The sequence below is a fragment of the Lepisma saccharinum genome, chromosome 1 (genome assembly GCF_977018435.1).
Source record: "Lepisma saccharinum chromosome 1, izLepSacc3.1, whole genome shotgun sequence".
NCBI classification, from domain to species: domain Eukaryota; kingdom Metazoa; phylum Arthropoda; class Insecta; order Zygentoma; family Lepismatidae; genus Lepisma; species Lepisma saccharinum.
This window is the reverse complement of record NC_139229.1, coordinates 160349514-160361689: the sequence shown is the minus strand read 5'-3', so window position 1 is coordinate 160361689 and position 12176 is coordinate 160349514. Positions and strand designations below refer to the sequence as shown.

At 38.0% G+C, this 12176-nt stretch overlaps 1 protein-coding gene across 8 annotated transcripts in view; it reads left to right on the top strand.

The window, feature by feature from the left end:
- The window catches only part of nab (NGFI-A-binding protein homolog), a 182290-nt gene that overhangs the window by 141255 nt on the left and 28859 nt on the right, over positions 1 to 12176 (top strand). For all 8 annotated transcript variants that reach the window (XM_083141249.1, XM_083141236.1, XM_083141229.1 and 5 more), the window contains 2 exons: positions 9984 to 10117; positions 11814 to 11946. In XM_083141249.1, coding sequence (XP_082997375.1) covers positions 9984 to 10117; positions 11814 to 11946 — 267 coding nt within the window. The remainder of the gene's footprint in view (positions 1 to 9983; positions 10118 to 11813; positions 11947 to 12176) is intronic.

The window sequence follows — 12176 nt, the reverse complement described above, 5'->3', positions numbered from 1 at the left end:
GAGTCACACCATTTAATTTTAGTCCTCCTTTAGTTTCGTTTACCTTCCTAACAGCATATTCTAAGGCAAAATTAAAGAGCAATGGAGATAATGCATCTCCTTGTTTTAACCCATCATGAATTGTAAATTTGCGTACATCTATTCTATCTCATGTGTGCGATATGGAATACATGTGCAATGGGATTCATATGTATTACCGTGAAAATTGTCCATCACCATTTTGGTGCAATTTATTCGAGGCAATAAGAGCTTCAAGAAGTTTAAAAAAAAGTCCAAACAAACTGTTGACAACTTCTGCACGAGCACACACAATAATTCATTGCTTAAAATCACATAAGATATAAGATAAAAATTAATGAAGATGGTTATGGACAATTTGCACGGTTATATTCTTGGTACACTGTACCACGATATCTTTTCTCTTACGCCGGGCCCAGTGTTGGAGTGGTTAGAACATGGATAGACTACAGGGGTCTACGGTTCGAATCCTGGCTTGGGCATGGGCTTTTGGGAGTGTCCATTTATCAGTTTCATCATATCATCACTCATCCCCTTCTATTAGCCGAAAGTGTCTTAAGAGAGAAGTAAAATACACTAAATCATTTTTTCCTTTACGGAAAAAATATGAAAAATCAATTTCAATAATGACGTCTATCCATGTGTACACCTACATATCCATACTTCCAGCAAGTAATACATTTTCCTGCTTGATTGAACCTGTACTCATATCAGTTAGCATGCTAGATCTCTCTAGATGAAACTGATAATCCTAGAATTCTTCTACTTGTTTAGTAGCATAAATATTGCATCTACTCACAGGTATATGCATATGCTGTTATAAAAAAATATATCAAATCTAGTGTGATATATTGACATTACTTAGTTTGCAAACTGCAAGTATAATATGAAATAATTTTATAATGATGATGACTGGAAGAATGATATGAAAGATTTCTTAATGAGATACACTAACAAAAAACGAGAAATTCACTGCATCAATGTAATAAATTTTATTCGTCTTTAACAACAATAATAAATGATCAATTAACTTAAAATTGTAATATTGAATTGTGTTTTATACATAATATGTGCCTATGTTTCAATTAGCACATTTTCCTTAACTACTTGATTCATATTTTTATATACCAGATTTAATTTGTAAATACAATACACTTATAATTTACATTAAAACTTTTTATTGATTACTATTTCTGAAGAATTTAGTTCAAAATAAAAAAAAATGATATGCACCAAGAAAATGAAAATATGCAAGTTTCTATCCTTGTTTCTCTATCTTCAGATTATATGCTATAAACAAGAACTTGGCAATTCACAGCTGTTGATCTCTTGAAATAAGTCTTCTCCTGGCGTAATCATCATATAACTAAATAGCTATTCTAAGGAGAGAATTCAGTATGATCCATAGTGACCAACACATTGATCACGTTCGACCGTGATCCACACCCCCTATACGTCTTCACGGCGTCGTGAAAAACACAGGAGGGGGCACTTTACTTTTATTTCACTTTTTTGCCACGTGCTTTATCCAGAATATCATATTTATTGCAATATACTGTACTGGCTAAATTAATAATTATTGACAATAAGCACAGGCACTGTAAAAAGTGAGAAATAAACATGTGACACGTGCATCCCCCTCCACTTCCTTCGTACGCTAGAAAAGACTAAACACGCACAAGTGATAATATGGGTACACCCGTGATAAATGGCTGACTCCATAAGTGTCTGCTTAATCGCAGAGAAAGACATACGACGTCATGCAAAACTAAAAGTTGACGCCACAGGCATTCGTAAAATTACAACATGAAACACACTCCACCTTTTCTAATAGCGGTGGTGCAGGGAGGAGGGGTGGAGGATCTGCGCGTGTAACAGTTCAAGTAATCACGTTGTTTAATTTTTAACTTTGCCCATAATAATCGTCACCAATTCTTAATTTATCCAGTACGCTACTGCGACGATGCACGGTATTTCGAACGAAGCATGTGGCAACATGGCATTTTCTGCTTCCATTAAAACTCGTACAAATATACAACCTCCACGGTGAACCAAAGTTGAAAATTCAATCACTTTAGACGAGTGGTGGAGACTGGATTCCAAAACCGGGATACAAGATGACAAAACTGGGGGGCAAAGACAGTATATTTCCCTTTTTAGATAAGGTTTAGCATAGTGCGGGGGCAAAGGTGGCAAAATGTGGCGGAAGTCAATTGCACCCCTCAACCCCCTAATCGCCACCACTGCTTTAGACTGAAAACAATATATTTCCGAACGACACGTTTTCTGTCCTTACATTTTTCGCTTTCTGCACCGGACTTTTGAATCACCGTGTGTATCAAGAACTGATACCGTGGTGTGGAGTTATTAGGCATACAGGTGTCTTACGACACAGCTGCTTCAGGAGCAAAAGGAACAAGATTTTCCTTTCATCTACTTTGCAAATTATTAAAATAATGCGCAAAAGAAAATCAAGTGGCTCTAAGACAAAGTGATCGACACTATCTTATATAAATTATCTTTTTACTCGGTCTGAGCTCACCTTACATCGACAACCGTTCCATTCGTCCCCTGTAGCTGCAAAACAGGTCGCATAGAACAAATAAACAATATAGGTTAACTTACAAATCACAGTTATAAAGAATATTAAAAAGAACAAAAAAAGGTAAAGTGCCGCCTTGTGCTTAGCACCACGCCATGAAGGCGTAGCTATAGGGGGTGTAGGGGTAACACCTCACTTTCTTGACCGGTAGTGACTAGGGATGATGTGATCAGCAACACGCCCCTGACCGCTATACCCCCAGGGTTTCCCACTGGTACCTAAGTCATTCGATGCTGGGTGGTCGTCGGGGCGGCTTCCAACGTTAGAAACGTTTCGAGATTTGAACCGACCGGGGATCGAACCCGGGACCTTTGGCTTGGTAGAATAAAGAATATTAACCAGGAGGAATTCAAATAAGTCATTCATCCCTCGCCCCCACAAACACAAAGGTGAAGGGGCTGACCCCAAAAGTTAAGGTGTTAATATCTCGGATTTCCCGTTGTGCACAAACGAAAGTTTTGCGTGCACATTCGTGCACAAACGATGCACTAACGTTTGGCACCATTTTGGTGAAAATCGGAGAAGGTGGGGGGGCTGACCCCAAAAGTTAAGGTGTCAATATCTCGGATTTCCCGTTGTGCACAAACGAAATTTTTGCGTGCACGTTCGTGCACAAACGATGCACTAACGTTTGGCACCATATTGGTGAAAATCGGAGAAGGTGGGGGGGCTGACCCCAAAAGTTAAGGTGTTAATATCTCGGATTTCCCGTTGTGCACAAACGAAATTTTTGCGTGCACATTCGCGCACAAACGATGCACTAACGTTTGGCATCATTTTGGTGAAAATCGGAGAAGGTGGGGGGGCTGACCCCAAAAGTTAAGGTGTTAATATCTCGGATTTCCCGTTGTGCACAAACGAAATTTTTGCGTGCACATTCGTGCACAAACGATGCACTAACGTTTGGCACCATATTGGTGAAAATCGGAGAAGGTGGGGGGCTGACCCCAAAAGTTAAGGTGTTAATATCTCGGATTTCCCGTTGTGCACAAACGAAATTTTTGCGTGCACATTCGTGCACAAACGATGCACTAACGTTTGGCATCATTTTGGTGAAAATCGGAGAAGGTGGGGGGGCTGACCCCAAAAGTTAAGGTGTTAATATCTCGGATTTCCCGTTGTGCACAAACGAAATTTTTGCGTGCACATTCGTGCACAAACGATGCACTAACGTTTGGCACCATATTGGTGAAAATCGGAGAAGGTGGGGGGGGGCTGACACCAAAAGTTAAGGTGTTAATATCTCGGATTTCCCGTTGTGCACAAACGAAAGTTTTGCGTGCACATTCGTGCACAAACGATGCACTTACGTTTGGCACCATTTTGGTGAAAATCGGAGAAGGTGGGGGGGCTGACCCCAAAAGTTAAGGTGTTAATATCTCGGATTTTCCGTTGTGCATAAACGAAAGTTTTGCGTGCACATTCGTGCACAAACGATGCACTAACGTTTGGCACCATTTTGGTGAAAATCGGAGAAGGTGGGGGGGGGGCTGACCCCAAAAGTTAAGGTGTTAATATCTCGGATTTCCCGTTGTGCACAAACGAAAGTTTTGCGTGCACATTCGTGCACAAACGATGCACTAACGTTTGGCACCATTTTGGTGAAAATCGGAGAAGGTGGGGGGGGGGGGCTGACCCCAAAAGTTAAGGTGTTAATATCTCGGATTTCCCGTTGTGCACAAACGAAAGTTTTGCGTGCACATTCGTGCACAAACGATGCACTAACGTTTGGCACCATTTTGGTGAAAATCGGAGAAGGTGGGGGGGCTGACCCCAAAAGTTAAGGTGTTAATATCTCGGATTTCCCGTTGTGCACAAACGAAATTTTTGCGTGCACATTCGTGCACAAACGATGCACTAACGTTTGGCACCATTTTAGTGAAAATCAGAGACGGTGGGGGGGCTGGCATTTAGACAGCCCCCCCAAATTGACTTGCTAATATTGGTGTTTTCCGTTTGTGCACAAACGAAATTTTTGCGTGCACATTCGTGCACAAACGATGCACTAACGTTTGGCACTATTTTTGTGCAAATCGGAGAAGGTGGGGGGGCTGTCTAAATATACGTGCGTACGCCGTATAGTTACCAACGGCGTCAGTTGCCTCGAGACGTGAATCAAACAAACCAGCTAACGAAACTGAACGATGTATATGTTTTTTTACCATCTCTACGAATCCTCGTGGCAAAGAAACATGAAAGAAGGAAGATAGCTAGGAAAGTATGTAATTTCTAGTACCACTCAGGTCAAAAGTTTTTATTTCCTGAATCGCAAGTAATCAGCTTCTCCGTAACTTAGCCCCATCGGTTTTGCGAGCGTGGGAAAGTTGCGTGTGTGTGACACACACAGAAACAAGAAGCACAAAAAAACAGCGCACTTGTTTTATGTAGCAACGTCGGGAAGAAAGAGCCAATTGAATACTAAGTTCCAACCGTACAAATTTAGCCAATCAATTAAACTGCTGTCATCCCCACCGGCACCATCTATTCACAATCGCTTTCTTCTTGACCATCCTATATATATGTGAAATTGTTGCACCACTCTGCGGCTATCTTACATATCGAACACACCGCATTCCGGTTAGAATCCTGCACAACCAGATTGTTTTGCCTCATTGAACATGAGAGAAGCACTTCAATCCAGGTTTTGTCCTGTAAGTCTCTGGTTTGTTCTCCTCAGCATATGCTTCAGGGATGACCAGCAGAAGATAGTTTTCGCCCGCAAACTGGTCTGACGTTGAAGGCCCGTCCTGTTTTCCTGTCCTTCTGGACTCGTTTTGCGACCGTCGTCGCATCAATGTATAAAGTTTCTTTGCGGAACAAATAGTTATCCTCAACAAAAACGTGCTAGCGTACAAGTATTTCTCATGCAACGCCCTTGTTGGTGACGAATAACTTTGTAGGAAGAACCTTCCGATACTTTCAAATAGATTTACGAACGTTGTACAGAATCAAACTTTCAACGTTTAATGGCCAACGAATTTTTCCTATCGTCATGGTCAACCCTTGTACGCAAGAAAGAAATACTTATTTAGTTAGATTGGCACTCCGCCAGATTTCTTTACGGAGAAATTTTGGTCTTGATACGAGTGCTTCTGATTGGCCTTCAAGTAATGAAAAAAAGAAGAAAAGGAAAACATGCTGGTACATTTATTTGCGATACTTCATTTAAACTGTCGATTCGATACAAAAAGCTGCAGCTGCAAATAAGTTCAAGGCACATTTCTTGTTCTTTTCCTTTTGAAACAGAAGAAAAAGGTTAACTGGCTCAAATGTCGCCACTGTTGTGCTGGCAGGGCCAATTCTCAATCAATTTACGAGTACCTGAATTGAAATTAAAGATGCTGTTTTCTTATCGGGGATAGATGAATAATAAATTGTAATCAGTTCCTTTAAGAGACAAGATCTAGTGGAAAGAATGTGCGAAAGGGCGTGTTCAATGTTCAAACCGTTGAAAGTGGCACAAAACAAGAGTGGAAGAGAAACACCAAGTCTGTACACTAGAAACGCACCATGTTGCCAAATTGATTAGTCCACTTATTTTTAGAATACAAATTTTAACACAAGTCGAATTATTGTTTATTTGACATTATGAATTCAGTAAACACATTTATTGTTAAGATAAAGTTAGGGTGACCAGATATTTGTTGGCCAAAAAGATCTATAGGTGTAAGGTGCGCATTCAAAAAACATTAAAAAAAGGAAATAAGGGTGGCTATTTGTTATTGATTCTATTATAGCCCCTATAAAATAGGCCTACACTATAACTAACTAACTAACTCTCTAGCCTTCTTAAACCCGAAGGTTCATGGCTGCAGCAACACAGGCCTTCCATGTTTCCCTATTTTGAGCAAGTTCTATATACTCTTTTCCATCCCTACCGATTTCCCTTAGGTCCATCTCAACGTTGTCCCTCCATCTTCGTCTTGGCCTTCCTACAGGTCTCTTACCATCAGGTTTCCCAACAAGAATCCTGTAAACTCCTCGTTCCTCTCCCGTTCGTGCCACATGGCCTGCCCACCTAAGTCTTCTTGATTTAATTATTCTAATAATATCTGGACATGAATACAAATTATGTAGTTCTAAATTATGTAACCTTCTCCACTCACCTGTCTCCTCATCCCTTTTAGGTCCAAATATTTTCCTAAGGATCTTATTTTCAAATACTCTCAATTTATGTTCCTCTTTCAATGTAAGGGACCAAGTTTCACATGCATATAATACTACAGGCAAAATTACTGTTTTGTATATTTTAACTTTCAGTTTCTTAGATATTAAACGAGAAGACAAAAGTTTATGAAGAGAGAAGTAACATGCATTTCCTGAATTAAGCCTACTTTTTATTTCATCTTTAATATAATTTTCATTTGTTAATATTACTCCTAAGTATTTGAATTTGGAAACTGGTTCAAACGAGTTGTTATCAATAATTAGATTTTGATTATTACCTAACACTTGGTTTCGGCCTGTAAGCATATATTTAGTTTTCTCTTTGTTAACTTCCAAACCTATCTCTTTAGCAGTTTTGAAAAATATTTTAGCATTATTCTTAATTGTATTCACATCATCCCCCAGTAAGTCTACATCATCTGCATATGCTAACAACTGAGTCACACCATTTAATTTTAGTCCTTCTTTAGTTTCTTTTACCTTCCTAACAGCATATTCTAAGGCAAAATTAAAGAGCAATGGAGATAATGCATCTCCTTGTTTTAACCCATCATGAATTGTAAATTTGTCAGACATATTAATACCCACACGAATTTTACTTTCTGTTTCACTGGTGCATACTTTTATCATACTAACAAGCTTCTTAGGTATTCCAAACTCAACTAATATATTATATAGTTTATCTCTTTTGACTGAATCATATGCTTTTTTGAAATCAATGAATAGCTGATGGACATTTTGATTATATTCCCACTTTTTTTCAAGTGTCTGTCTAATGTGAAAAATTTGATCTGTAGTTGATCTGTTACGTTTAAATCCACATTGATAATCACCTATAATTTCATTAGCATATGGGGTTAGTCTTGTTAAAAGAATGTTAGATAATAACACTATACAGATTCAAATTACTTATGGGTCTAATGTAATTAGCTAATTACAAATACTTACTCACCAATGGGCACCATCATTCATACTTCTGGGATGATTTTGCTTTCTTGAGTATGTTTAAATCGTCCTTTATTGTGGTCATGTCCACATTGAATTTCACTTTCATTACTTGTTCGAGTGTTGACACCAGGAGTGTACTTTTTCCTCTCGCCAATAAGTTTTAATAACACTGAAGTCTTTCATAACCAACATTTGCACCAGGCAGAGTAAACAAGAATTTTATAAGAGGCACAATCACTTTTAAATTTGACCCAGCCTGCACTAAATCTTTGCACACTGACCTCCAATCTTCAAGATATTTTTCAACGGCTTTTGAAATTGCACAGTAATATCATTATTAGGGCTGAGCCGATACCGATGTATCGGTATCGGAAAGTATCGGTTGGAATTCAGCTACCGATACCAGCCGATACTTTCCGGCATTTTGCTCTTTCACGGGGTCCACAAAAATCCTGCGCGACTTTTTGACAGTCTAATTATCCTGGAAATTATGCAAAGTTAAAACTTCCTTTCTATTTTACACTAATTTTGCACGAAAAACTATATTTTGTGACTACATAATATCTACTTTAATATTCTGATGCAATTCTTGAATATTCTTAAGCAAATTTCTTGGTATGTTGATACATATAATTGGAGGAGAATATTTACACACCAATATTGATAATATTTTGAACAAATTTTAATTATTGCACTTTTCAAGTATAGGTATAGGTGGGAATATGTAAGAGTATCGGTATCGGTTCAAAGTGGTATCGGCTCAGCCCTAATCATTATCATTAAATTCCAATGAATTTGAAATATGTTTTTCTTGTTGATGGAATATGAAAATGACTCTTGAAATTGTTCATAGGAAATTCTTGCGTCAAGGAGTAAATACTTCAGTTTGTCGACATCTTGACATTTTTCTTTCTGTGGATTTTAAGGCATTTTTACGCGTAAAATAATGAATTAAATTAAATAGCGAGGAAAAGAGTATATTTGGGGATTTTTGCAAATTGAAAAGAGTATAGAGTATATGAACCTCTAAAAGAGTATAATACTCTTAAAAAGAGTATGTCTGGTCACCCTAGATAAAGTGGCACATACTTCAACTGTCTAACCTTATAAAATGTGCCACTTCATGTGAACAGGGATGTACGTAACCGTTATTTCCAAGCTTCTCTGCCCAATGTAGAAAGGAATTTAATATTTAAACTGTTTTCTGCAATTTACATCTTTTTCATGAAACAAGTTTCATTCTGAAATCTTGATCATTAATTTTGGATGTTGAAATAAAGCTTTTTTAAAAAAATTATCTTCTGTTGATTTACGTACCCTTTTAATTGTTTTCCTTTTTAATCCATCACTCACCCCTTTCTCTTTTCATGCACTTCCCCTGTCAGTTCTTGTATATTTCGTTGCTCAAGATCACGTTACATTTATGTTTATCTTATTCGTCGTGATATCATGACTAACTAAAATAAGCAGACGACAATGTAGGATGACTAAAATACAAAATACCGTTGTTGCCTTTCTCTTTTCTTTTTTTCATTGAAGTTCAGGCCTAGATTAGATTCAACGCCGTATTACTACAAATCCACCATACAATGCTATTACTAGTGTTGTTTCTCATTAAGAAAGTTGTAAAGAGTAATTGTGAATGCTTAAGGCAATAACCAAAAGCAGAGTTAACTTATCGTTAAGCAAGCCTGATAATCTAGTGGCTAGTGTTATCACATTGTAATAAAGCACATTTCAGCGATTCGAATCTCTCAACAAACTATAGATTCGGTCCTGGTTGGCGAATTGTGGACTTTAATGCAAAGTGGACTTGCAGCATTGTTTGCAAAGCTATTTTTTTTTTTTCAAACAGTAGCATTGGGCTGGTTTTTTTGTGTAAAATTGATCTCCAGTGACTGGAATCAAAAGGTGACAATTGAAATCAAGCTCCCCGTACGACGCTCAAAACTTCCCACCTTAATCGTACAATGTATACCAGAGTAAGCAAACAAGTTTCAACACAATCACGATATTTGAGTATGTACGAGGAGTAACAGAATAAATGTTTGGAGATATTTCCCTCGAGTTTGTGTGCATGAACAAATTGTTCGCTCAGAGAATATATATAAATCTGACCTAAACTATATCTGTGTGCGTTTATAATGAATACAGCTTGTATTTAATGTCCTCGCAGTAATATAAACTTTCTTCTGCATCAGCTGATAAAAATTCTTGGAGGTAAACCTGACAGTTTCGTTTCTTGCAGGTATCAGTCAACGAAGCGGCCGCTCAAATCTGCAAGCACATTCCGGCATTGCTGACCCGAAGGGACGAGCTATTTCCTTTGGCTCGACAAGTGGTCAGGGATTCCGGATATCAATACTCCAAAGGTCATTCCAAGTAAGTATCTTGCTTCCGGATTCTAAACGGAGCGTTCGCTGCATTACATTTGTGCTGCTTGTCTAATCGAATATCTAATCTAATATAGGGCCATCTATCGACCGGTTTAGTCAACTAACTCCAATACTGTATGCGTCTGCTTTTGCAAATTTCATTTGCGGCAAGATGGAATTTCTACAGGTGGGACCGTCCAAGATATATGACGCCACACGGAGGTTATTGACTCTTACAAAAATAATAGTAGTATGTTTATCACAGTTCTATTGAGATTAATTTGGGTCCTCCCCGATAACGTAATGGCTACCACTAACACCGTTGGAATCAATAGGTTACAATAGTTTAGTTCTCACTTTACACTGTAGATCCAGCCCCGATTAAATTATATGAGCATGAAGTGGACTTAAAAACACTTTGACAAGAAAAAACTAGTATTAATTTCACATATGCGTTTCTTGAATCATGGTTGGAAAGCGTTAATTGGAACAGACTGTCCACAACTCTCGTTTCGCTCAAATCTGTGAGGATCTACTTATGTCACAATTGAATAAGAGAAAAAAATGTCTGGTTGGTGTGTGTGTGTAATCTTGAGTTGCTTTATCATTCATCCATTTTGCCATGACTGCTCTGTTTGATTAATTAATCTTATAGGAACTTGCTACGTTAAGGGATGAACATCATCATTCATGCAGATCAATATTATGCATTCTTTCCCATTTAACTATTTTTATTGTTCCTTTCTGGCAGTTTCTTGTATTTTCTTCATCGTAATGACAATAATTGTATACAAAGTGTATAAACATAGGCGTTTGTACTGCAAAAAATTACGTTTCCTTGTGTATATTTGTCAAGAAATTCTATGAATGGAAAATATATAAACTATGATACATCTTTGACGTCTTTCATGTGTAACTAAGCCTATATTATTTCGTCAAAGGAATCTGCGACTTTTAATACAGGCCTGCAGGTACTAGGACTAAATACGCTTGCATTGAAAAACATGGTATATTTCATGTGTTCGAATTATTCACAAGTATCTGAAATTAAACAAGATTTCCTAGTAACACTCCATATTTATTTTAAGGCTCTAAGCATAATTTAATTTCTCCTGTTTCCTTTTGTAGAGGACAAAAGAAAAGTTATTAGTAGCTTGCAGAGCAGAAAGCCCTAACATCAGATTATACGCATTAACCCTTGCCACGCATCTCTGTGAGCTCAGGGAAAGACGATCGAAAGAGCTTGCGGACTAAAACAATCTGACGACGGAGAGCCCAATATCCAATTACCTTTTGGCTTGAGTTCGTCCATTAGAAGATATCAAATAAGTGCGATGTGCGAGTTGCAATCTGACGTTACTTCTGAGGAGATTGTTTCCAATCACTCGATCATCTTGTCGCGCGTCAATCTGCTTTCTGTGCTGCAAGCTAATATTAATACGTATGATACAACCGTAAGAAAGGAAAGAGCAAGATGTTCATGTGAATTTTCGACTGAGTAATTAATATTATTCCCACTCATGGAAACCTACAACGTCTCGGGGTTCGTCGTGCTGATCACACGTCACCCCGTCACTGGGGAGGGTAGTTAATATTACCAAATGAAATTTAATAATCGTATCAAATGGTCATTAAAATTAGACAGCGTTTAATTACATTTCGCAATTGCCTCGATTAATGGACAACTTTTCTCCTCTTTGCAGCTTGACGACATGTTACCGAACGGGGCAGATTTATTCTGGACGGGGATGCAACAACGGCGACGACCAAGGGGGGAAGAGGCCAAGACTGGAACACGAAGACTCGCAACTTGAACACCAACGAATCAAGCGACAGGTGATTCACATAATATGATAATATTTTTACTATTTCAATTGATATATAGTTTAATAATTTAAATTAGGGAACCACCAAGGGCTGTTATTTTTGCCATCGTCCTGCATTGAGTTGATAATTCAAAATTTTATCGGTGGAGGATTAACAATCTTCTCTAGTACGTTTGCTTATTACTATTTACAAAGCTATTATAATATGCTAATTGACGATATACGTATATATAGTTACGT